At 40.3% G+C, this 27984-nt stretch overlaps 1 protein-coding gene across 1 annotated transcript; it reads right to left on the reverse strand.

Annotated features, from left to right (window-relative positions):
- Positions 1–156: 156 nt before the first annotated feature.
- On the reverse strand, positions 157–27541 carry MACO1 (macoilin 1). The gene is made up of 11 exons (XM_038167153.2): positions 27215–27541; positions 18472–18613; positions 17652–17778; positions 15529–15652; positions 13173–13351; positions 12187–12682; positions 4874–5032; positions 4496–4678; positions 3584–3704; positions 2450–2624; positions 157–1341 (listed from the first exon to the last, which is right to left on the reverse strand). The coding sequence occupies exons 1-11, from the start codon at positions 27292–27294 to the stop codon at positions 1139–1141; spliced, it is 1989 nt and encodes a 662-aa protein (XP_038023081.1). The 5' UTR covers positions 27295–27541; the 3' UTR covers positions 157–1138.
- Between the last annotated feature and the right edge of the window lie 443 nt (positions 27542–27984).

Below are 27984 nucleotides of genomic sequence, written 5' to 3' on the forward strand. Positions count from 1 at the left end.
CTTTGTGCATTTTATGAATTTCTGTTAAAAACTCTTTAAAAACTCCTTGGCACAAAAGCTGAAAAATATTCTGCTCCATTTGAACTGTCAAATACAAGGTGATGTAGAGTGTAAATCATGGTAGAATAAAATAATGATAAAAATAATAAAAAAAAAAAAACAGAACTGCAGCTTTTATTAGCCAGCTTTACAGTCTCTTGTATACAGTACATTGCACAATTCCGCCTTCACAATAACGCTTCCTGTATTAATATTGTGCCTTCCATGATGCTGTATAATCAAGGCAAGTTACAGAACACTGCTGAGTTTATATCAAAATAAACAGAAGATGTAACTTTGGTTTATAATGAACATCCAAATTACCAAGTACAATTTGCAGTAGACTGTAATGAGCTTGATATATAAGCTAGATGACAGTGAAGGGGGGAAAATAGTTTAAACTATCAAGTTTCCTCTTGAAATGTCTTTTCCCAAGGCACTGTGAACAAGACTGTTAGCAATTATCAATCACTAGAAACACCAATGGGAATATAAATATTTCACACAACAACCACCATCATATCATTCTTTATTCTCTTCTTCTTTTGCTTAAACAACGCCCCTAAAATTTGTTTGGTCCTTTGAGGGGGTAACCAAATTATTTTCTGAAACATCATGTATTTTTATTTAATATGACTATAAATCAAAGCTTTGATAGATTATTTAACCCTTTCACTGTAAAAACCAAAGGCTTTACCTCACTATTTCTCAATGAATCTGATTTGCAAATTCAACTTGATTGTTTAAAAAAAAAAAAAAAAAAAAAAAAAGAAAGGGTTCAAAATCAAGCAAAGCCCTGTATTTTTCAAGAGGAAACCATGCAGGAGTACATAAGAAGGCAAAATTGGCTATTTGAAATCCAAGAATTATTTTTAATGCATTGGCCAAGGAAAATAAATCGCAAAAGTTCTGTGAGGTTTTCTAAAAATTTACAAGAAAAACTGATGGGCAGTTCTAGTCAATCCAGATGTTCTTTTTTCCTGTTTTAAATGACAACAAATACAGTCTCACACAATACAATTTCATCTTGACTGCAAGAGACACTCCTGTGTGAAGCCTTCAGCATGACAAAATTACTGGGCAAAAAGAAAATTGGCATTCATTTCTTCATGGGCTGATAAACAGAGGCATTGGGATCAAGTCCAGAAGGGCTGGTCTCCACAAATTTGGAAGAGTAATGTGGGGAAACAGGACTCAGAGTGCTGGTGGCTGCAGTGTATGTTATGCTGGGCATTACTGCCATAACTTCTGCAATCTTCTGTTTTAGGTCCTTGATTTCCTGATCTTTTTGAATGATTTGCCCTGAAACAACAAATTGCATCGCTTAGAACCAGCTGTATGTTTTTGCCCTCCACCATTTATGTAAAACACCCAGAAGACATTCAGCTTTTTGATATTATATACCAGTGAAAGCACAACTCATGCAACTGCCAGTGTGTGTTGGTGAGTTATGTTTAATTATCTCTAGTTACCACATAACGCAAGTAGACATGGCACTTATATTAGATATTGCATTGTTTGGATTCACAGCTGCACAATACCAAAACGTTATTTCTGTGGCTCACTTTTTTCTGCACTTTCCAGTTCATATTTTGCAAGCAGAAGCTTATTAAATGTGTTATTTTCCTTATTTTCAAAACTGTCCTATTCTCACCGTTTTTCAAAACTCCCTTTGTAGACACTCACAAAATTATTACATCAATTTATGTAACTATGTAAAGAGAAACACCAATGAAATGAGAACAAAAGACATTCTTACTCTAATCAAATTTTCCTGCAACCAAACAAGCTTCTGCAAGGAAATCAAATGGATGCTAAATCAAAAGGTTATTTAATTTTCCTTCACAGTTTGCACGGCTGAACAAAGGACAGTCTGGCCAGAGCTTTTATACTGGCTTAACGCTCCCTCTGGTGGCTGCAACGGCAGCCAAAGACAGACGCCAGCGTCAGCTGCTTACCCCATGGCATGAAGTGTGTAAGACACCGTTTTATTTGTGGTTTTTTTTTTTTTTTTTTTTTTTTTCCCCACATTTAGGCTGAATTTATTTCAGGAGTATCAACATGCTATTAAGATTCCATGCAAGGGCTTAATAGATGGCAGCTACTGTTTTATCTTCTAGCTCTTTAAAAGAAGTTCAGGCTCTAGGGTTCATGAAAACGCAGAAAAATTATCAAAAAATAAATTAAAACACTGTCTTGATATTTATCAGCTTAGTTCAATAACCTAGGGAAATTAATTCAATTGGAAATCTTAGGCTCACATTCAAAATGATTTATAAGACAAAATCCCACTGCAAGCTTTCTTGAGTGTGGACCGCAGCACACCCCTACATAAAAAGGCAGGATGTTCTGTCATGTTTTCACCATTCCAGTCTATACTACTGAGTTGAATTAAACTATCCCATATTACCTTGGGCAATCTCCAGCTGCCGTTTTGCATCTCCTAATGCAGAGAATAGATCCAACTTGATTCTTGTCTCTGCGCTCAGGCTGTTCTCTAAGTGCTGTGTTTTATCCTGCATGGCTGAAAGAGCTGACATTAACACCTCCGTATCCTTCTCATTTTCCTTGTACTTCCGCAGTTCCTGTAGGAGTAATTGGGACAAATGTTATTCATATAGACTTCACACATGAGATATACCAAGAAGTCTTTCTCTTCCTCACAGCACACCACTACTGGGCTTGGTATTAATACTGTAAAATTAAGATGACAGTTAATTGAGGACACTGTAATATTACCTCCAGTAACACATGACCATCACATAAGTGATTAAAGCCATATTGTACAAAGAATAATTTCAGCACAGTGAGCAAGTACCAATCATTCTGCTTCTCAGCCCTCTATGATCTGTATCATCGAGACACCCCCCCCCTCCCTGAAATCCACCTCATCAGTTCCAAGAGCCAGCTGTGAAGCTGTACGGTACTCTCGTGGAAGCACAAAGAGCTAAGTTGTGGAATATGAAAACATTTCCCACAAGGAAAATGGCTAGAATGGGAACTAACCTCTTGCTAGAGAGTTAAAAGTGATACTAAACAAGCACCACATTTTAAGCTATTTTGACTGTGTGATAAGAGGCATTTCTTTATCTCATCATACCTCCCACACTGAACCTAACTGTGCTGAATATCCAAACACCTTCACCAAAAAATCCAAGCCTGGCTAGTGATTATGACTACGCTGAGTAAGCAATCCTACTTGCCAACAATGAAGTTTATAATGATGTAGACTGGCTACAAGTTCCTCACATTATAGGAAAGATGTTATGGAAATTACATGTATATTCTCCTCAGTCTATCCAGACGATTGGTTCTGAGAAAAGAAAAATCTAAATCATTTAAATAATTGAGTGGTATGGAAATGAGACAATTAACACTTCTTATACCCATATTCTTACAAACCCTGATGTAAGACAAGGAAGAAAAACATCTGAAGAGATTAATACTTAAAGGTGTTGATTGCCTCTTATGGATATTCACCAGTTTCAGGGGTCTGAAAGCACTCATTGTGAGCTGACCTAAGCCCCTGGTACTTTCTTTTTACCTGAACTTTCATTTCTAGTTCTCGTATCTGATCTTCTTTCAGCTTTATGTCAATTGTTAGCTTCTTGCACTCTGTCTCCAGCTCTCGGATACGATTCCGTAAAGTTTCAGTACATTCTCCTCTGTAGGAAAAACAATAAAAGGGAAGACAGTGAAAAAAAAATAATGCGGCTGACAATCCTGAATTGTTTATAACATGAAAAATTAATATAAATATTGAAGGATAAAAAGAGGAAACTAACTTTGTTCTTTTCAGCAAGTGAATTTCCCTTATGGCAACAATGCAACAAGCTGCAAAGAGTTACCTAATGTTATGCCTCAAGTACTAGGAAATTGCTTGGAACATTTATGAACTATGGAGAATAGAAAAGCAGAAATAATTATTTTTAGACATTAGGAACACTGCAGTCATCTGTACTTCTGCCATGCTTTCATCTTGAAAAGCTTTACATCTATGCACCTACATTACTACTGAAACATCACTGTGCTGAGCACTGGTAGTCACTGGCTAGATTAGAATATTTTTGAGATTTGAGATAAAGACAGAATTTTCGCCAAAAGGACACAGCACACAACCTTGATTCACAGTCCCCATGTGAAATGGGATGTTCCTCATAAGAAGACTAATCCACAGGGCACAATAGCCCTCTGCTAATACAATCAATGTAGAACCAATAATTTAGAGTGTATTCATCATCCTGTATTTAATGGATATGAGTACTTAGACTGAACTTAATGGAAGGTGACTTCCCCATACTCCCACTGTCTTAACACAAACAAACCTCAACAAAAATAAAGTTTTTTTTTTTTTTTCCCTTTATGTACACAATGGTAAAAAGTGCATCTTAGTGACAACAGCTACAATTCAAACATTTTCTGGAGCTGAGGTTGCTTCTACATTAGAACCAACTACCTTGTAGCAGCAGCAAATGCAACAGCACGTGCAGCTGTTGCTTCTTCCAACTTCTTTCTTTTCTTTTCTTCCATTAATTGTTTTTCTACAAAGGCTCTTGCTTCTTGCTCTGCCTTTAGTTTCTTCTCCAACTGGCTGATCATTTGCTTGTCTTTTTGTTTCATTTGTACAGCGTTGTGCAATCTGGAAGGTAACAGGTATAGAATTTAACAGAGGAGTTCATTTACTAAACATAAATTCCAGTCACTAGTCTCAATTAGGTCTTGCTTTACTTGCAGGCAAGCACCTTAAATTTTGTAGAGTTTTAACATAGTACTTCCTTTCTAGTAAACTACAGTCATCAGCAACTAATTTACACAGATTTGCAGAAACACATACTTGTTCTGGAGCAGTTCATTTTCTTGCCGTAGCTGTCCAATTTCAGACCGAATTCCCCGCTCTGTGTTAGTCAAAGAACTGATCTGACTACGTAGCTCCTGTTCGATCTGCCTGCTTGCTTGCAGGTCAGCCTTTAACTTTTTAATATCTTGTTCCAACCTAAGATAGACAATTTTAGAAGACAATTTCAACTTCCCAGATACACAAATGTTCAAGCACATTATATAAAAATAAGCACAGAGTAAACATCATACTATCTGCCCCCCTAAACCCTCCTTACTTGAACAACTAAGAAATTACATCTCTCTTTGTTGAATAATCTGTGTTACTATACATATATAACTCTATGTACAGCTATACACACAATTTATAACTCCCCACAGGAATTTAGCTTTTCTCCATGCACTGCACTGCAGCATTGTAAAACATCCTATGGAACTACATTTTCCACTCAAAGTAGAAATAAAACTGATAGGAAATTGAAATTGAGAAACTGTAAATGCTGACAGATGAACAGATGAACTCATTTTACGTTTCTCAAATTGTTAGCAATAGCTGAGCTATGGAGTGCACTTGTGAGTTCTCACTAAACATTTTTTCTTTATTGAAGTACAAGATGTACACTCTAAACAAAAAGTACGTGTTAAGTAATCCACAATTCAGGAGTCAGCAAATTTAGTTTTAATTCCTCCTGAACACAGACCATCTGCTACACAGTTATTGTAGCTTTGGAAAGTTTTGAAGACTCATGGAAGCTTATTAATTAAAATATTTTCATCTAGAATTGGTTAAATAAAGCACCAGTTTCTGAAGAGTCACCCAGCTCACCTTCATTTTTCCCCACATTTTTAAAATGAGATTATTGGTTCTTAGAATAAAAAAATACATCAGTCAAATCATGTTCTACAAGCACTGTCACAAACTCTTTTTGTGTGCCTCTCAGTCATTCGCGTGCTATCCTCATTTGCCCTGTCAGTTATCAATTTAAGTTTTTAAATGGTTATAAAGAAGAAAGATGTTTTTATTTCCTGAAGTTCCATAGACTTAATGCTAGTTGAACATTACAATTTGGGGAAAATAGTCACAAAAGCCAGAATGAACTGCTCTTAGTGACATTCAATACTCCAGATTAAAGGTTATAGCTCTTTGTCTTCATAATGAGACACTTCACTTTTTTGGGCTTCAATGCAGGAAAATCTCAACCTAAAATGCCAGTGTGCGATGTGACAGCACAAGGCATGATGCCATCCTGTTTGAACAAATCAAGAGGTTAAATGTGGAATCACTGAACTTTTGGAATTTCATAGAAGAGTATCTGTAACAGGCTGAAACTCAACCAAAGAAGTCTACTGGGATGAACTAACAGCAAAAACCTCAGATGTTCAGATCCTACATTCTGCAGCTGTACTACACTGTTCTTTGAGCTTACCTCTAGGGCAGTAGAACTAGAAAGTATAGACAAATTTCTTTTAATATAGTATAAATCAGGGTCAAAGGTATATGTAAAAAACAAACAAACAAAAAAACCTTACTAGGCAAATAGTAATCGTACTAAGCAAATGAACATTTCATAATGAAGACCACAAATCACTTCAACATCTTGCACTCTGTTGTAGGAGAAAAAGAATTTGAAAACATTACCAAAGATTCATTCATCCATTTAACCATCACACACAAGCCAAAAATGGAAAATCCATCAGCAGATGATAATAAGTATGAATTTTCATGGGGGTCTGTGTGTTCAGTGTGTTAGGTGGTAGAGCTGGACAGTCACTGGCTGACAATGTAAGAGTCCAATTTAAATCTTCTAATAAACAGAGACTAAGTGTTTTGCAAAGAGCAAAATTATTAACGTTGTCGGAAGCGTTAACTGTTGTATATCAACAACCGATTGGTTTTAACATACGTTTTCATAAATATTAACAACGGTTCATAAAAGCTATGCACATAAATCACATGCACACACTTCATATTGACAAGCATTCATAAACAATTTCAATATACCACTCTACAATAAAGTGGTACCAGTGAAAGAAAGACAGCCGTAAACACCATTCTGCCTATATCTACAACTATGTCAAACTTGCTCAAATATGATACATCTGGATTTATTACAGATATTTAGAAACCCAGAAAAAGAGGCCCTGATTAAGTAATGCCTGAGTAAGTCAGGAGCTGGCACACTACAAGCTGAATTAGTATTTTTGGTAACAGGTTATTCACAACTATTCCAACTTAAGCCATCTGGTTCACAGCTTTTGTGGCAGTTTCAGCGAGGGCTCTGTACCTGCAAAGCTCGCAGGACTGGTCCAGACTGCACTGTAAAGAAAGTGGAAGCCTCTATGATCTGTGGAGTGCACACAAAGGTGAGCAGAAAGGATGCCTACTCTCAGAAATACAATCGAATACCATAGCAGACATTTTCCTGCAATTTATTGAGCAAACGAATGTTCCTGGCTATCCAAAATGAATTAGGAAGCTAGTAATCCATCAGAATGTAAGAACCAAGTGTGTCCTAGTTGGCTTTTCTCGTCAGGACACCAGACCTGCCAAAATTAGATACAATTTCATTAAAAAAAAGTCATAAAGTTAATTTCCCCTCCAAAATATGTACTTTTTGCATTCTCTGTACTTTTTACATCTCTAACTGTATGCTCATCCATCTTATGAAGTCTAGGCAAATATTTTTAGCCTAAATTTCTGCTGTAAAAGAGGAGTTAAAAGCTCTTCTCTGTATATAGAAGTCATCCATCATTTTCAGGACAATACAAGGAGATTAAAAGAAAAACAAAACAAAATAAACAAGCCACTTCTCTGTTGACCCATTTCTAAAGTGGAAGTACTTCATCAGGGTAAACCAATACAATTTCACAATAAGTGACACAAAATGACAAAATAACACTATTACTGTTTCTACTATTTCATTTTCTGCTTAAGTCTCTTATTTCCAGGCTTATTGGAAAAATATTTTTTCCTATTTACAAAGGGGGACAATTTGTGTTCTAGAAGAAATTTTCTCTGTTGCTGTACAAACTTCAAGTAATTTTGAAACACAATTGTTTTTAAAATGAAGATTTAGCTGTGGATTATTACATTGGGCTGCTTATACAACCAAGGTCAATTTCTTTCAGTTTGTCATCAGTATAAGCAGAAATTTAGGGATTTTATTTCTTTTAGCACCACTGCCTACCTTTACTGATCTCAGTAACAGAGAAGATCAATGAACAATCACCTGCAAGACAGAGCATTTTTCCAAGTGCTTCTTGGAAGACTGACAGACCAACTTAGTGACAACTCAGGCTGAGTTAATACTTTTAAGTATTGGTAACTGTTTGATGAATAGCACGCCCTTGCTTACTCAATTAATTCATCTCCATAATCATCTGGTAATTGTACACAAATTAAAACAATCTATATTTATATTATTCACCTAAAGTTTTAAATCACCCAGAGGGCACTTGAGAGCTTCTCTAAGAGACACATTTTTAAAAAATTTGTTCTCTTCTTGCCCAATCTGTTGGCATAAGCCACAGGCATCCATCCCCTGAAGGGAACCTACTTCTTTGAAGCTGCCAATGCAATCACACAGCACTGAGGCTCTCCCACTCTCAGTACCAGACTACTGCCAGCAGTTCCGCAGAGCATTTTTTATTACCAAAATGACAATAATGCATAGGCAGGAAGCTGAGTTACTTATTTTTCTTCTGCACAGAATTGTTTGAAGTAGTTGGCATTTTGAAAGGTTACTGTTTCTGAACAGTCCATGCACTACATTGACAATGGCCTGAAAAAGGCTTGGAGGAAGAGATCTCACAGATTTCTGCCTTACGTTCCCAACGCTTTTTATTTTCTGTTCTCCACTTTCCTCAGTCCCATCATATCACTCAGAACACTGACCATCTTCTCTCCAGTGTAGCTGACAGGAGAAAGCCTTCTGGTATACAAAAGCCATTTCAGGCATCAGGCATAAGGAAGAAGAAACAATCACTCTTTGGACACCAACGGTGCCACAAAAGATTAACATGAGAGAAACGGAGGTTTACATTAAAATCTTCCAAGTCTGTCTCTGCAGGAACACTGAGTTTTAGGAAAGCAAAATAAGATGTGATGGGCCATCCCTTACTTCACAAATATGTTGCTTAATTCAGTTTCCAGAATGCCGTAACTATCTCTGCGAGTAACGAGTATGTCAGACAGCTTGTTTCAACACGTGCAAGAGGCAAGACCTCTATGGATACAGACACTTTTGCTGAGCTGCATCACTAGGGTTTTTTTTGGGCAGTGGTGGGGTGTTTAGTTTTGTTTGTTTTAAGGTGCAAATAGCTGGAGCCAGGACATGAGTATTACCATGCAATACCCAATTCAAAAACACATTGCAAGCTACAATTACAGCTTGGACTTGTTCCATACATCAGGCCCCTTAAACATGAACAAAATCTGCTGCATCTCCGAATTGACACTGAAATGACAACAAGAAGTCAGCTCGTTCTGCGGTTACTGATATACAATATCCAAAGGATACCAATTTTACCTCTCCATTAGCCCAGTTACTGCGGTGTCCAGAAATAAGACAGAATAATGACAGAGATGCAATGACGAAGTACTTGACAAACAAACAGCAGATTTTAGCACTCGTCAGAACCAGACACTCATTTCAATTTTAAGATCAAAAAGCCTAAGACAAAGAGATTGCTTTGAAGACTGATTGGCAGGGACAGAGCCTCCTGAATCCTTCTACTCTAGCTATCAAAATGACAATAACAGTGACTGTTGTCACTGACATATCAAGTGATGGGGATCGGTCCAGAAAACTAAACATGGGAATAATTCAGAACACTAAAAGCTATTTCTCCTCAAATCTCAGAATATTTCACACGAAATATTTTTGTCTTAACTCTTAAAAGCTAAATATTTGCTTATGTTTCTGAAATATAAATATGCACTAACCGTTTTCCAGGCAGAACAACAACAAAAAAATCCCGTTTCAAATATCCATAAATATATATAAGCCCCTAAATTACTTAGCTGAACCCTTCAGATATAACATGTTACATTAAATATTTAAGAGAAAGTTAGGAAGCATGCAAGGCTGTCTTGTTCTAAATATATATATACAAATAAAAATAAAAACCACCAAAACAAACAAAACTAACACACATAACTGACACAACCTTTGCTGTCTCAAACAACTGTCAATTCTGAGTCCATAGCAGTTATAAGGCATTGTTTACATTTAATATCTGTTCGTTAGCTCAGGGAAATCATTTGTAAACAAAAAAGGGAAAGCAGCTTGGCTCTGACATCCTGCTCTGTGTCTGCTGGACAAGAAGTTATAAAAAGCATCTTTATTTGGAAGCTGAACAGATCTGATTTGGAAGTCAGACACAGATGCAGGACTTTATACTGTCCTTTTCAGAGTACAGCCTTGATGCAAAGCAAAAGTTGAATAACTGGAATGAGCAATACCACTGGAAGTGGATAGGATGATAGCAACACCTCATCGACTGACAAGCTAAAAAAAATAAACGTGAATTTAAAATTCAGTGTGAGGAATAATACAAAGGACCACACGTCACACAGAAACAATTGACAAAAAAAAAAAAAAAAAAAAAGGAAAGTAGTTACACTGATCGCGTACCCAGGATGTAGAATTTCCTGCAATTCTACACCGGGAATTAGAGGAGCTATATTCTGTAAGGGCATAATCTAGCCTATCTAATTCTCATTTCTGCATTAGAAATCTCCCTTTGGACAATTAAAATGACCAAATGTGAGATTAGACCACATGATGAACAGCATTTAAAAATCTCAATGTGCAATTTAAAACCTAAACCACATGAGATTTAAATCTCATTCTTTATCATAGCTACATGGGGCAGAATTCTTGAACAGCAGATCATCCTATAAAGTGTTTCCCTCCTCTTTTCTCAGGACTTTTTAACAATGTTTCAGGCTGCAGCAATGCTGAACTGATCATTCTCTTCTTCAGTGAGCAAGCAAGCCATGTAAAAAGCGCAGAGATGCCATCTGAAACTGACGGCGTACAAATACAGCAGTCCTGTACACATTCATTTAGATACAGCCTTGCTGAAGACAGAGCCATCTGCATCCCATTAATCTTGGCTGAATTTGGGTCATAGATGAGATTGACTAGCTTATTCCTTATTTACCTTATACAAGTTTTCAACAGACATTAATATGTAAAAGTTTGGCTATTTAATTGGCAGAAATATGCCAATCAGTGGTAGAGAGATCATCAGAAAACAGTATTTTCATTGAGATAACTGTATTCACATAGCACAAATCCTCAGAGACAGACCAGAGTCAAAAGTCCAATTATCAAAAGGTTTCAGCAGGGAAAGTGAACCTAAGCTGCCAGTTGAGTTAACCACCAAAGATTTGTTGACCAAAGCGTTTTCAGCACATGAGAAGGGGAAAAAGAGACAGAGGTCAGGAATGACAGAAAAGCATGCAACTGTGCAACAGCTTTGTTCTGACATAGCTCTGTCCTATTTTGAACACTTTACACATTGTCTTTCTTACAAGTATTTGTTTTTACAAAAAATGACAACACTGTCTCAGGACTTACACGCTCTATTTCTTAGCTGCATGTCACACATATTTCTTTATTTACATATGCTTATCTGGAGTTTAAAGATGGGATTTCGCCAATCTTCATAGTTTACAAGGCAGCTAAATTAAATCTCTACGATGTGTATTTAAACCAGTATGTTATCAGGTATGCAAATAGGAAACTTAAGTTATTGCTCCAAGGAGTCACAGAGTAGCTGATACTTTGCACCTGTACTTGTAAAATGAAGATTAAACCAAATGCCAAACACTTCGGAGGGGTAAAATGGCATCACCACCAAAGTAAAAACCAAAACTAGTTCAGGCATGAAAACCCACCGAACTCCCTGGAGATGTAAAGGTCACTCCAAGGAACATTTGTCAAGAACACATCCACTGAGCTCTAAAATAATGATTCTCCACGTTTTTCTCACACCTTCTATCAAATGACTGTCACAGATATTAAGACTCATGACACCCTTGTGAGGTAGGCCAGTATCATACACTGAGGTAGAAGGCAAGCAATTTGCTCAAGGTTGCATAGCAAACCACAGGCAAAAGTCAGGAACAGAACCCAAGAGGACTATCTCCTTGCTATCTTATTTCATTCCTAGAAAATTCTGTTTTCTTTACGAGATCATAAATTACATTTTCCAAAGACAAACAATAAAAAAGCATATCCAACGTACTTGCACCCAGAGAGGTTGAAGGAGGCTGTTATAAAATGCTCAAATCAAACTTACCTCACCAATGCATCTGGTTTGCTTAGCTGGTTATTAGGAATACAATTTTCCATTAAGTCCTTATGTGCACTTGGGCTCTTGCTTGGACATTTCTGTTTTTTCTCATTTTTAGTAGATGATGAAGGGATGCTCCCATTAGTTGCACTGTGACTGCGAGGCGAGGAGTTCACAACTCCACTAACATTTTTGTAATTTTTGGATGAGGCAGTGCATGAGTCCTCTTTTAAGAGGTTTTCTGTACTTCCTACAAGATCATTATTTAATCTTTTACTATTGATATGGTTTTCCATATATTCAATTTCCTGTATTTTAGAGTCTACAGGTTGCAAAATATTATTATTTATTCCAAGGTTGTGTTTCTTAGCATCCTTGTCCTTCTCTTTTCCCTTTTCTCTATATTCTAGCTCTGGCAATGTTGCAGATACTTTTTTATTGGTTGGAATGCCTCCATTGTGCTGCAAAAGTATTGAGGAATCCATCTCAGATAATCCTTTGGCTGTAATACCAAAATAAAAAAATAGTTTATTAGAATCAATCAACATTACAACACAGAAAAATATGCAGACGATAATCATTAGAGTCTATTTAGCAAAACAAAACAAAACAACAACAACAAAAAAACAATAGAAGCCATGTGACATTTTCAGATTTTTTTCCACTTTACAGACAGCAAGGAGTAACCTAGATGTTTAATAATAATAATAATTCCATCTTCATAGAGCGCTGCCTACTAGATTGATGTTGTTCCTAGTAAGAAACTAATTAGACAGAACATAATTAGTTTCTACTGTCATATTAACCACTGCCAAAAGTTTAATTTCTGTCTCCTCTAAATTCACAAGACTCACATCATAACAACACGGACTAGAGAAGCTGTTCTTCAGCAGGCTTTTTGTGTTTTTTTTGTTTTGTTTTGTTGTTGTTGTTGTTGTTGTTGTTTAATTGCAGGTGATAATAGCAAATATTAAGTAATAAGTACAGTTTACCTTCCTCTGCCTCCCTCTCTTGCCTTTGTAGCATCTGCTGTTCTGGGGGCAGAGCTTGCTGGAGAAGCTGCATGTAGAACTCATTCTCTTTCTGAACTTCTTTTTGTTTTCTTAAACGCATTTTGTAGCTGACATAACTTTTAAAGCCAAAGCCCAAAGTCACAACAGGGTAGCCAATACTAGGAAAAAGCAACTTTGTTATTCAAAATGTAATCATAATAGCAAATAAACAAACCCAAAAGCTGCGAATACATATGGATTACAACTTTTCATAGGAAGCAATATATGAAACTTTTTTGCTGTACTACAATAAAGCCATATTTTAAAGTGTAGAGATGACATTACCAAGATAAAATTACGGTTTGTTACAGACAGCAATTAACTGTAGCATAGATTAAAAGGTTATAACAATGTAGCTGCACTATGCATAGCAAAGACAGCTCTCAGACAAGTACAAATTACACATCCGTTATGGAGATAACAGCCAACTACAGCAGAAGTTCCTAAGTTCCCCTAAAGGGACATTTAATATATATTAAGCTGGGAGATGCATAATAAACATCTAACCAGAAGACTGAAAGGAGAAACTGATTCTTAGTCCCATCCCTTCACACTTGAAATTAAGAACATATATGCCTTTTCCACCGCTCTGTAGAGACAAAGCAATGGTTTTGCAAAAGATTGCCTCTGCAACAGGCCCTGTGATACCTTCTTACTGCAACACAGGCTGAGAAATAGGAGCTGACAAAAATGCTGGAACATACAGCTCTGGGGCTACTACACTTCTGGTGGGGACCAAGTCTGTGAGCTAGAGCACCCTACCATCACCCAGCCCTGCCACAGCTAGAAGGATCCCTGGAGGTACAGCCTCAATAACCACCTGGCGCTGTTGAGGGTGACCACAATGAAGACACCTCTTGTGGGCAGTGAATGGCTTTTGAGAATTCCTGGTTTAGAAGACTGACCTTAAAGGTAGAAGTAAACAACTTCTAATCTCTAATTTATTTCTCCCACTTATCTTACTGACAGGTAAGGTATGAAAAAAATCCTCACTTTCAGCCAGGCTCTGCCGTTCCAGTTGTTTACAAGGATGACAGAAGGGTGGCAGAACTTTGGAATTATTTATACCAGCTTCACCACGTAGAATTAAATATTCTTATTTGCTGCAGTTTTCACAAGCAATACAGAATGCCAACAAATCATGCTAGTTTACTTATTAACAGGGATACTTGAGGAGTGAACAACCATCCCTGCATATAAATACATACATCTCTGGCAAATATTTTAACAAAGCACCATGAATTTGCGTTCTGAACACTGAAGATGTCCTAGATCAGGGCAAAACTCAGATGCAGATAACTGTATTAACTATCAGAGTCTTCTCACTCTTTGCTCAGTATTGGCTTTGTGCAAATTGCATTTCTAAGTATGCTTCCAGAACGCAGGAATCATTTGCACATGCACCTGATATGATCTCTGCAAACACTTCTATGTAATACTGGGTAAAGTCAGCTGCAGCTACGATTTTAAAACACTGATGACAATCCAAAATGTTTGCATCCAGCTCAGCAACAGAAAGACCTTTTTTCACCGTTCCTAAACTGCTTTGTAGCCTGATATAGAATTAACTTAGTGTTTAACGGACTTGTTGCGCAATGCAGATAATATAAATTAAAATGACAAATGCCTAATTTATTGAAGACTGTATCACAGCAAACTGGACCGAATGACCCCAAGAACACATCTTAAACCTAACATGATTGATGCACACTATGTTAAAAATGTATGGAGTTAAAAGTGCATTTCTTCTAGGTATGGATACTCTGTAGTTATGTCTTCTGCCTGAAGTCACTCTTTTCAGTTACAAGGAACTATTGTAGTAAGTAGGGTTTCTTTGTTTGTTTTGCTTTCTGACAAGACTTTCAAGCTGAAGCTTATTCACCTTCTCTGGTGAATTATGAAATTAGACAGTCATGAGAACCATTATCATTGTAGGGGGACAGAGGAGTGCTTTGTCACTGGAAAAAAAATAAAATTCTTAATGGAATGCATAAATTATCAGCGAAATTATTGTTATGCTACTTTTATCATATATTCATTATTATCTATATAAAATTTATAAATGACTAGCAAGAACTTTCAAAAAATGCTAGGAATATCCATGCTACAAATTCCCTACAGTTCACAAGAACTGTATTTTCAGAACAACTGTGCTTGGTTAGTGTTTACATTTTGCATGGAATATTTAATGACAGCTGTGAGAGGGGTGAATTAAACCCTGAACATCAAGTTTTCTGGCAAAATAAAAGTTAAAAAAAAAAAAAAAAGGAAAAAGGAGAAAAAAAATACAACTTACCAGTGTGCTGCAAATGGACGACAAAGATCTACATGGAAGTTTTTTAAATCTTTAAATCTAATTGCCGCTTCGATATAAACGAAAAGTATCCACAGTGATACTGTTGGTAAACACACACCCCTCTCTATTGAGTGGAGGGGGGGAAGAAGAGGAACATCTTAGTAACATTACAAGCAGCAGATATTTCAAAGTTATTTTTAAAAGATTCCAAAAGTCAAGGAAAATTTCCAGACATATATAAATAGAATTGTAAGAGGTTTTTTTTTTTTTTTGCATAATAAAATATCTAAGATGTCTTTATTTTAAAACAACTCTAAACTTTTGTCTCCTTATCTTGCTTTATTACTTTTACAAGTCACCAGTGAAAAATAACAGATGTACAGCTAATGAAATAGCTTGGCACAACGCTGTATACGACAAGGAACACAAGTGGAAGAATGTGCAGAAGATGAGGTAATGTTACAGCTTATGATCTTTGAGTCAGAAGTGGTGTGCTTGAACTACTTTTGTACTCCAAGTTAGGTATAGCTTAGTATCAGCAGCGAGCGAGTCAGCTGAGAAAATAGGAGCGAGGAAGCATGGTACTGGTTACTCCATAAACAGCAGTGCAGACAACGGTATCTGACTCAGACCTCTAGAGCACAGAGACACTGAGGACACTACTGATTTCCAGATTTCTCTCTCTAGCACTACTGGTAACAACATAAAACAGTAGCCAAAGCTAAGGTCGTAGTCCTCTTGGCCAATGGAAACCACCACTGTTGCCTGTAATACAGCCACTATAAAATTCAACAATTCAATTCCACTTGCATGCCACAAGCTTCAGAAAAATAAATGAAGTCTTTGATTATGCACTGATATCAACATACTTTGTACTTATTTGGAAACAAGTCTCAAATGCAAAACTAAGAGTATTTTTATGAGGACCTGATGCTTTGGTCTCTCCTGAATAACCTTCTACATGAGTTAGAAACCCATAGTAAAAACTCTCAGCTAATCAGGACTGAATGTTTCAACTAGGTAGACCTACCACCTAAAAAGATCATAACTTCAGTAAAAAAGAAGACCAAACCCCCCTTAATTTAGATGAGCATTGAAAAAGATTAATTCCTAAGGTTGCAGCAAAATATTAAAAGAGCTAAATAAGTAGAGTTAGAACTGGCCCACCACGTTTTTCCCTTATGGTTTCTAAACATCTGCTCTGAGAACAACTTCAGATATCATTTTAATATCTTAATATAACCCTAAAAAGAACTCCAGGGTTGGTTTGTTGTTGTTGTTTAAATTAAATTTACTTTATGTTGGACAGCAACTGGTTCATAGTCTCTCCCACTAGCTCCCATGCTGTCATTATTATAAATGACTAACTTGTCAAAAAGATGACTGCTTTCACCTGTAAGCTGAGAAATGATCCATGCTATCCTGCAACTTTTTTTGACCAAGGAAAGACAGATACATAACTCATGTCAAGTACTAACACACATGTAAACTAAACCATCTCCCAAACCCAACTGCTGCACCAGAACTCCAGGATTTCTAAAAATAATCAACAACAACCCTAAGGATGAGAAAAAAAAAGTCAGGGAAGAAAATTTCTCCATGTGTCTCAGACCGTTCAAGCAACCATTATCACAACCACAGTAAGAGTTAATAACAAAATTGGTATTAGAAACCTTTTTGATCTGAAGCTGAATCCACATGGCACAAAGATTTGATAAAGAAGAACTGAAAATGTGGTAATTTTCCTTTATTTGACTAATATGCTGTCTGATTGGAATGAGTGTTACGTCATTTCACACTTTTTTTTGCATTTGATCAGTATTTGTAGAGCTGCTACAGAAGTGTTTTGAAGTTGGAAAAAAATATTTTTTTATTAGTCTGGAATTCCTGCTTCTATACCATCAACTCCATCAGTCAGTCATTAAATGACTTCTAGAAGATGCACCCAGAGAAGTATCAATTGCACATAAGCATACTAAAGATAACAACACCAACAAAATTACTATAACAAAAGTACATTAAAGCAAGTGTGTTAACAAATACAAGAGAGTTTCCACATGCTACTGAAGACTGTAAGATACATATTCAAATTAGTAAATTTTAGTTAAAGAATAGTGACCTACCTGTGTGCCAGACATACTGTACCCATACATACGTGCTGGCAGCAAAAAACAGCCATTGTATTGGTATGAAGAGCAGACATATTATATTTGATGTGAATGCGACACAGACAAAAAATACTGAAAAGGCCTAAAAGAAAAGAAGGGTAGGGGAGAAGAATAGTGTTTCAGTTTATTCCAGCAAACATCATTTTATTTTTTAATGGTGACACCACAGTGATTTCAACATGGAAACACTAGTGTTGTTTATAACTGGGGTAAAGAAGTGGGGCAGTCTAGGTGATGAAAATACAAACTTATCCAATGAAAGGACAACATGTAGAACTCGAGAATACTTGTCTCCTGCCTGCTCTTCCAAAAAGTCTCCAAACAGCTGTATTTATTCCTTACTACTTCGTTTGAAGACTATATTTACAACTGTTCATGTAGTATTATCATTACTAAAACCTCCTGGCAAAATATTAAATTAAAAAAAAAAAAAATATCAAAATCAGCAGTGTAATTTACTCTCTGAAAGTAATAAGTATTTTAAAAGTCTTTTGTATTCTATTAAAGAAAATCTGTTATACAGGGATCTCAATAAATTCGTTGATCTCAGAAATTCAAACAATATTTGCCTATAGCAAGTATTTTGATAGCTATGTATTTCACTTCCACTTGCCACAGATGAAAAAGGAAGTCTGAGAGAGACAAGAGTTGAGCACAGATCATTTAGTCACTTGAAAATTCCTCTTCTTGTTAAAGTGATCAAAACTGCTAATAAGTTAGTTGTGTAACATGGCATTTACGCTGAAACATCACAGTAATTCTACGTTATACTTACCAAACCTTGGTATCTGAAAGAATCATAAACACTCCTGATGAAGAGCCAGAATGGCCACAGATACTCAAATCTGAACTCCAGGACAAAATCTGCTAGCAGTACTAGTGCCCACACTACTAGGAACTTCAGATACAGAAAGGTACTGTAAAGCAAAAGAAAAGTAATTTCAATCAGTGTTTCAATAGAAAGAACAAAACAAAATAACTTTTTTTTTTAATTTATTTTTTTAATTAAATGTTCAGGAATAAGAACTGGAGGCAACTGCAATACAGGTAAGAAAATTTCGTTCAAAATTACTTTACAAAACAGGTAGCTTTATTACGTTAAAATTGAGCCCCGTCTAATGAAGTTATTTATATTTTTATTTTAGAAGAGCCGTTATAGAAGGCTTGTTGCTCTTATAAGACATTCAGCGACAACCTCTCTTTAGCTTTGCACTGTATTTTTACAAAGCAATCTTGCAAATAGGGATGCTGTCACAGCTGAAACACCTCCCTTTCAGTTCGCAGTCTCTTGTACCTGCAGCTTAGAAGATTCTGTATTCCCTTCCTCAGACTATTCATTTTCCACATTTAACATAAACTGCACTATCAACAAATTTGGATATAATCTAAACCTGTAACTATAGCAGTTGGTGTGTTGACACTGAATTGTCAAAGGGTTATATATGACAATATCCATATTCAAGTAGATAGATCCATTTAAAAAAAATGGAGGCACATGAGTCTTGAGACCACTTTTTTTTTTCTTTTGGTTATTTTAAAGCTACACTCCCTTATTCTTACTCCATGATTTTGAACCATTAATGATCCATCTTGGCTACAAAGGTCAAATTATTTTGAGATCATCACTAATACAGGAGCACTTGAGGGATAAGCCCAATCCATTCTGCTACAAAGGAGCAAGCAAAAACCCTTTTCCATCAAAGCCCGGAGACCTAGTGTATCACTGCAGTTCATCAAAAAGCAACCTTCTTGCACTACACTGGCTCATAACAAAGTTATTTTTGCTTTGTTTTTAATATATATATTTAAAACTAAGGACAGTTTTTCCTTTTAGTAACTTATTGTTCCCTCTGTATCACACTTCCAACATAACCAGCAGAACTTTGCCCTGGGACAGTTATTGCTATGTTGCCAAGAGTCAGGACACGCTATGCCAGGTAGGGTCCATGAGGAGCGCAGAAATTTGACGTGGCTTTTTGAGGAAGGAATTCAGAGCATCAGAGAAGATACACAACAGGGGACTTCTGTGAAAAGTGTTCTCTACCTCCCACCAGATCAGGTAGAACAACCTGCTCGATGCACTTCAGATAAAGTTTCGTCTCAAGATGATGAAGGAAAAACACAGAAAGAAAGGCTATTATCAGGGAAACTTTTTTTTTTAAAGTTTATTTTTACTGGTCTTATTGCTAAACTGTTGCACGTACTTTTGCTCCCTGCATGATGTAGAGCTATTCTGAATGTCTCTCCTTAGGAAACCTTTAATAAGATCCAGTCCTCTCTGTATTTCACAAACCTTTCCAATCCTCCAAATGATAGTGATGAAGTTTCAAACTCATACAACTGATACGATTTTTGCAAGAAGTTACAATTTATTTTTCATCTGCCAACACCAAGGAAATTTGCTCCTGCTTGCAAATCGTTTCCTCCATCAAAGATTAACTGCATGTCCCTGAAAAAAACATTTATCAACTGACCTGGCCTTACCTCTTTACCCACCAAAAAAAGCTTTTGCTTAGCTACTCTCACTTACTGTGTGCCATCAGGCTGTCCCCCAAAGAGCCCAGTTCCAAGGTTTTCACTGTGACTAGAGCCCCTGAGAAGAATTTCTGAGGTGGAACCTAATATATGCTACAATAACACATACATGCTCTCTGGGGTATTTGCAAGTACACGCTTTAAATTCGTACTAATTCTTAACGACAGAGTCTAGAGAAAATGCATTTCAGAAGTCTAGGACACAGTAAGTACATATTCCTACACTTAACCCACCTCTGCCCCCCCCCCTTTTTGAAGGTGTTTTCTCCACTTATAGTGGAACCTGAAAAACAATATATCTGGAGCTTAACATAGTGGGACTGAAACGAATACGCAAAGCAGTTAAAGTGCTTCCTGTAGCCTCTTGAATGGCACGGAAATTAATGACGTGCACACCTAGGAAAGTCAGACTCAGCTTTTTTCAGTGTTTACGGAACCAGTCCCAGGCATTTAGTTGAAAACTGCTCTTGCAGAGGAACGAAGCTACATGAGACTACAGCAAGGTATGTATGAAAGCCACAGCAAAAACCCCGTCCCGGTGGGCTGTGCTTGCACTCACTGCCATCCTCCGCCCAGCCAACGCTCCGACTGCGCTGCGGCTTAACCCCGCAGCACCGCACCGCTCTCCCTCGGGAGAGGGCTGGAAGAAAGGCACAGCCCGCGGACTGAGCAGGGCAGAAAAGGCAGCGGGCGTGCGGCGAGGCCCGCGGCCGGCAGGGGCTGCTGCCGACACAGCCCCCGGGCAGGCTCCGAGCAGCGGCCACCCCCCAGCGACCTCGTCCCGCTGCGGGCCTGGGGCCCGGCCGCCCCCCGGCACCGGCACCCCCCCCCCCCCCCGCCTCTCGCTTTGGCCACGTTGCCGAACCGCACGAGTGCGGCTCCGAGCACAAGCAGAAGGGCGGCTCCTGTGGGCAATCACCATTTTGGTTGCTCGGCTGGCAGAGCAGCTGTGCAGGCGCTTTTTCCCGGGTTCAAGTGATGGCTGTTGCACGCTTTTCTGCCACTGAAATCCGCAGAGACTGGATTTTTCTTAGCAAAACAGAATTGTCGGAACTAATTCAGCTGTTAGGTGCCAATCCAAGTTAAAGCACGTGCTGAATAAGATTACGGTTACATTCCACTCGTATCAAACCCAGAGGCCATGCTGAGGCTCCCCCCGTTTCAAAGTGGAATTGTAACAATGCAATGCTTGCAGTAAGGCTCGCCCAGCAGTACAGATCCTGCTTCTTGGCCATCTGAAGGGCTCAAAAGCAATGAAGAGTTTCGTGAGAATAAGACTAAAGACGCATGAAAGTTTATTCCTTTTATAAAAACCTTCATCCACTTCTGTTATCTCAACAACGAAGCTCACCGCTGTGCAAGACGTTCTGTTCACATCTTCACCTGCACGGGCCCGCGTGCAGACACGCACACTAAAACATTTCAAGGGACTGCACTCAGACTACTTCAGAGACTCCTGACAACGGGGCACGCTGACCCCCGTCCATCCAGAGGGCTGCATCCACGTTAGCCTGCAGCCCAGAATTCACCCCAAGCTTTAAACCCGGGACTGGTGGCAGGCTGCAGGCATCAGCTCCCTGCTCCGGGTGGGCCAGCTCCGCGAACCGTGCTGAGCTCCGGCACGGCCACTTACACCGCCAGGCTAAAACCAGCTCGAGTGTCCCTGCGGCACACTGGGGGCTGCAGGCAGCAGTGGCTCTTAGGAGGAGGAAGAAAGGAGCAAAAATCTCGACTTCCCTTCTTCTATAAAGGGCTGGTGCACACCAAGACTTGCTGTTACTGACTAGCACGCAGTTTAAAGGTTAATTTACAAGTGCTTAATGAAAAGCCTCCCCTCCGGTGAACACTTCAATTAGTGATAGCTCAGAAATGTCCAACAAGGATGTAACCCTAGAGAAAAACAGGTAGCAGAGCTCTCATTTTGACAGGCTGATCACTCTTCTGTTCTTTTGCTTAATATGACAGACCCTTCAAATGAGATTGCACAAATAAAAAGACAAACAATCTAGCCATAGCCCTCTTCCCTTTCTCCACTTTCTTCTAGCCACTCCTACTTCATCTTTGCTCTTCAGTCTCCCAATTCCTTCCAGACACTATTTCTCCCTTCTCTGCTTTCCTATTGGTATGTAGTCGCTGTCCCCAGTGTGCCTCCCTTCCAACATGCTCATCCTACACCCCAGCCAGCCGGTGCTCCTCTGGAATCCAGCACCAGCCGTTTAGTGCCTGTGAACCTCGGATATTCACTGATCTTTCTGGGCACATCCACACCTTTTTCCAATTTTTATAGCTGCTGTGTCAGTATCCTCACTGAGAAGCACCATTTGTTAGGTAGAGGTGCCTTCTAACCTCATGAGCCCTCACGCCACTAGGAAGGCTCAAACATAGTCCATGATGCCAGTTATAGTTCTGAGTTGGTTCTCAGTACAGGGGGAGGAAGGTTGTACGCCTAAATTGGTTGCAAAGAAATGCCTAAAATCTGAATGATTAATTTTCTGACACATCAAAAAAGCTGATTTCAGTGATCTGTCTGAGGCTTAAGGACAAGGCTTCCCCTATAAAACTAGCATATCATCTCAAGTCTTGTAACGTAATACAAGGTGGGGGCTAAGGGGGAAGGATGAACACATTGATGAGGTACTGAACTGGACAGAGCGGTGGTAACAGTACTGTAAATTCCATTAAAAGGTCAATTCTCCCTCTTTGAATTTTCAAATAACTATTTGTCCACCTTACTTTTCCTCCATCCTCCCCACTCAAGTGCCAGATGGCATTTCCTCTTTATTTTTTTTCCATTCTTCTTGTTCTTTCCTCTCTTTTCACTGCCCCATAGAATCAGATACTGTTCTTGCTGTAATGTCAAAGCATTAAAAAAAACAACCAAACAAAAACCAACGATGGAAGTAAAAACAATTAGGTACCCCAAATCCAAACTGATAGCAAATGAAACCTCTGTTCCATCCCACTACTATCTGAAGCCCTGCCCCACACACTGCAAAGTGAATCTCAGCTGAGCTGATGGAACACTTCATTTTGCAGCCTGACTCATGATATAATTACAGTATCGTAGACTGCATCTTGAGACCGGCAGGACACTGAATGCAGAGGCAGACTTTGCAAAAGGAAAGTTTAACACGCATATGAAATTACCAAACGGTCAGCAACCACAGTCTCAGGGTTATCTATCTGATGCCTGACAGAACATTTGGGATGCCTGGGATGCTTACTGAACATCCACAGTAAGGGAGGTTCAAGACCACCTAAGGAGCCTGAACGTGCACATGTTGATTGAGCCTGATGCGATGCATCCACTGCTCATGAGCGAGCTGGCGGATGTAGTTGCTAAGCCACTGCCCATCACATTTGAGAAGTTGTGGCAGTCCCATGAAGCTCCCAGTGACTGGAAAAGAGGAAACACCACCCCCATTTTGAAAAGAGAAAAAGAGAAGACCCAGGGAACTACAGGCTGGGCAGTCTCACCTCTGTGCTGCGCAAGATCCTCCTAGAAACAACGCTAAGGCACGTGGAAAATAAGGCTGTGCCCAGTGACAGCCAGCATGGCCTCGCTAAGGGCAGATCATGCCTGACAAATCTGGTGGCCTTCTGTGATGGGGTCACTGCACGGGGATAAGGGGAGAGCAACTGACATCATCTACCTGGACAGGCATAATGGCTTTAAAATAAAAGAGGGTAGGTTTAGATTAGCTATAAGGAAGAAACTCTTCACTATGAGGGCAGTGAGGCCCTGTCCCAGGCTACCCTGAGCAGCTGTGGCTGCCCCACACCTGGCAGTGCCCAAAGCCAGGCTGGTGGGAGGTGTCTCTGCCCACAGCAGGGGCATTGGAACTAGATGGTCATTAAGGGCCTTCCAACCCAAACCATTCCGTAATTCTATGATGAATACCAGTGGAAATTTTCAAAGGAAAAAGCATTATACATATGTGTGTGTTTACATACACACACAACTATCATTAGTGGATAGAAAAGCAGTGCGGAATGAGCACAGCACGTATGCAAGAAGGAAAACATGACTGCTGGGACGTGGTATGCATACTGGAAACTATTATGCAAAATACTTGCCAAGTCAGTTTTCCAAAAGGAAAGAATCCCAGGAAGTCTCCCCAACTACTTATTCAGTATCTCGATACAGTACAGAACACACAAATCACTGAACCATGGAAATGTAAGTGTTGGTAGACAAAACAGAGAACTCTTTTCAGTAATTCTGGAAGCAAGTGTATCAGACTGGCTGAACCACAGGTATATAATCAGCAATCAGTATTGTAGTGCTGGAACAAGAGAAGCTATCAGCCCACTGTGGTAACTCAGCTGAAAACACCAGTCCAGAACATATGAAATAAATCAAGAGGACCTGCAGTGTGCATGGAATGAAAGTTACTGGCAGAACTAAGAGGTAACACACGTACCATTATGGTTTACATAACAGAATACATTTAAACGTAAACTAACTTAAATTCAGTTCTCAAGTCTAAAGCCACAAAAGGTAGCGCTGTCTGTTTGTTACAGACCTCAGGGGCAGTTTAGGAATAACTTTTTTTTTTTTTTTTAATAAGCTTTCTACATGAGGGGAAAAAAAAAAAAAAAGTGCCGGAATAAATCAGTAGGAAGAATCATCATGGGTTTAAAAATAAAGCCTAAGAAGAGGCCATGGTTAGTAGTGAACTGTTTTTTCTTTACAGTTTATTTAGCTGTTGGCAGAATCCAAAATCAGGTCCTTGGAAATAAGCTATATCAGAAGTTAGGTAGTATGCAGAACCACGTGAGTATCTCAGCACAGACATCCCGATATCAAGAAATACCACCCCATTAGATGCTATTAGATGCCCAGGGGCATGAACTGCCCTTATCCCACGAGCGGGTATCTCAGTCACCACTGGGAGATGACAGACACATACACATTCTCCTATGCATTCACTTGGCTGCCAGCCCAGGTAATGCCTATGATAAAAAGCAATATACACAGAGCTAAAAAAAAAAAAAAAAAAAATCCCAGCACTAAAGGAACACAGAGCATTTAAGGACCACAGTCTGAAAATCCACAACACAGAGCAGAAGTCAGCTGATGTGGAAGTTAGGCCAACTGCAAGTGGGATTGCTCTCAAAATGTAACCAGCTACCAAATTGGTACGAACTGCCAACATGACTGTGTAGAGACAAAACAAGCAGTACCAAAATAAAGGCAGAGGATTTCAAATAGATCCGGTATGAGGACTGGGATACATAGAAAGAAGCGGTAACAAGCAAACTTTAATTGCTTAACCGATGACAAGCTGCAGTGAACACTTCAATTAACAACTGAAATATTAATGCGTGAGCAGTGTCAAAGGCATAAGATGTTAGGCACTCACAAGTTATAGAACAATAGCAACAGACAGCTTGAGAAGCACAAAGGCAAAATTTTGAGCACGAACTGAGGAAACAAGAGATCTGGTGATCTCTGCCTACCAACCATTTGTTACTTTTGGAGATCTACTGAAGGCACAGTAAGGTTTTAATGATAACAACACTCTTTCCGCAGAAAAGTATCACAGTACAGTACAGTATTCCACTGTACAATGCTACAGTTCTGTAGTACTTCTAAACGGCCTAAGTCTTTATCACAGCTGCACATAATATTGTGCAGCTGTTGAAAATTTGATGGAGAAGGTAGAGGTGGGGAACGGAAGATTGTTCACAAATAACTTTGGAAGTCTTTATGAAGGGCTGAGGCCATTAAATTTACAGAGTGAACACTGAGGAAAGTAAGAACTACAGCTGTGTAATTCCAAGTAAGAAAGGCTGTGAGCCCTTAGAAAAGCTTGTTTAAAAGGATACAGCAGAAGCTGGTATAAAAGCAACGTGAAGGGAGCCAGGATATTAATTTTTCAATGCAACCCAGCATTTTACGTTTCTGACTCTGTTTTGTGATTAGAAAATATTTTTCTATCACTTCTTGCACACTGTTACAGATTAGCACCCGTAGTGAAGCCTGCCATCAGAGTCCAGTTCTCTCATTCCTTCAACTGCTCCAAAACTCTCCAGCTTTGCAACTCTCAGTTACGTTCGCATGTGTCTGCCTGGGACAGTTGTGACTAGCTCTGCACTGAAAGACTGGACCAAGGGAACTGCACCGTGGAACAAGGACAGGAAGATTGCTCTTAATTTAAAAAACAAACAAAAATCCTAAAAGGTTCAAGTATCCCAATCATGCTATTTGTTCAGCCTGGCTGTGTTGTTTGTATCACTACGATGCTCCCTACTGATAACTGCATTTACTGGGATTGTATAAACGGAGGGTAGCAATTAAGATAAACTGAGTCAATGGCTATAGTATCTAGAGTAATTTCACTAATTTAGAAATCTGTAGGTGCACGGGATGCTACCTGTGCACAACATCTCTGAATTACAGGCTCAAGTTCCCAGCAGCTGCACGGATAACCCAAACTCAAAGCAGAGCGGGGCCCCTGTCTTTACCACAGCTGCCAAAGGTCCCCTCGCCACCCTCCACGGCAACAAACTCCTCGTTCCTCCGAAACGCGTTACGATCGCGTTGGTACCCGACTCGCCCTCCTGGCTCAGGCCGGCAGAGCGCCCGGACAACCCCCTCACAACCGCCCCGAACGGGCCCACGGGCAGGCAGCGCCGGGGGTCCCGGGCCGGGCTCCGCACGCAAGAAGCCGCCGGCCCGGCCCGCTCCGCTCCGCGCCCGGCGAGCCCTCAGCGGCTCCCGGCCCCCGCCCGCCGCCCGCTGCCAGCGCCGCGCCGCCGGGAGCCTCGGCCGAGCGCCTGGGGCTGCCCGCGGGGGCCGCCATAGGGCTCCCGGCCGCCCCGGGGCACCGCCGACATGGGGGGGGCCCCAGCCCGGCCCCAGCCCCCCCCCCCCCCCCCCCCCCCCGGGGGGCGGCGGCAGGACCCTGGCCAGCAGCTCCGGGCCGCGGCGGGGCGGGGCGCGGGGCGCGGGGCGCTGCCCCCCCGCCGCTCGGTACCTGCCGTAGATGCCCTCGGCGATGCGGTTCCGCTTCAGCGGCCGCCGCAGTTTGCTGCACTCGGCGCTGCGCCGCTTCATGCCGCCGGCCCGGGCCCGGCCCCGCTCACGGCTGCAGCATCCGGGCCCCGCGGGGCGCCTCCCTGCGCGGGGTGGGGGCGGGGCGGCTCCGGTTTTTGGTGTGTTTTTTTTTTTGCTGTTTGTTTGTTTTTGCCTTTTTTCTTTTTTTTTTTTTTTTTTCTTCCCCCCCTGGAAACAAAGAAATAAAAATAATTCCGGGCCCGTCCCTCCCCGCCGCGTCCCCCCGCGCAGCCGCCGCGCGACGCCCCCGCCTCCCCCGCTGCCGTCCAATCGGCGGGCTGACGGCGCCGGAATGACGGCGCGCCCGGCCAATCGGCGGCGGGCAGGGGCAGACGGACGGCCGAGGAGGCCCATCAGAGCGTCAGGAAGTTGGTCCCGCCCCCGCGAGGTCAGGTGGCCCGCCCGCGCGTTTGATTGACGGCCAGGGGAGCCAGTCGCAGGAAAGGGGCTCGCGAACTGATGGCTTTTAGGCCAATCCCTGAGCGGGGTTTGTTCTGCTCCCGCCTACTGCCGTCTCGCGCTAGTTCCCGCCCCGCGCCGCGATTGACAGCGGTGCCGCCCAATAGAAAAGAAAAAGAAAAAGAACAGGACAGCTCAGCTATCCAGTCGGAAGCGGAAGAAGGCGGGGCTTAACTCCCTCTGTCAGCGCGACGCCGAAGAGCTCCGCCCTCACTCTCGATTGGCAGCCGC

Source organism: Anas platyrhynchos, chromosome 24, assembly GCF_047663525.1.
Source record: "Anas platyrhynchos isolate ZD024472 breed Pekin duck chromosome 24, IASCAAS_PekinDuck_T2T, whole genome shotgun sequence".
NCBI lineage: Eukaryota > Metazoa > Chordata > Aves > Anseriformes > Anatidae > Anas > Anas platyrhynchos.

Bases quoted from the DNA above. Each gene is read 5' to 3' on its own strand.
- MACO1 (XM_038167153.2), bottom strand. From the start codon at position 27,294: ATGAAGCGGCGCAGCGCCGAGTGCAGCAAACTGCGGCGGCCGCTGAAG. The intron at 13,352-15,528 runs GTAAGTTGTATT...GCTTTTTCCTAG, and splicing joins CGTCCATTTGCAGCACACTG to TATTGGCTACCCTGTTGTGA. The intron at 12,683-13,172 runs GTAAACTGTACT...TTGGTATTACAG, and splicing joins AGAGAGGGAGGCAGAGGAAG to CCAAAGGATTATCTGAGATG.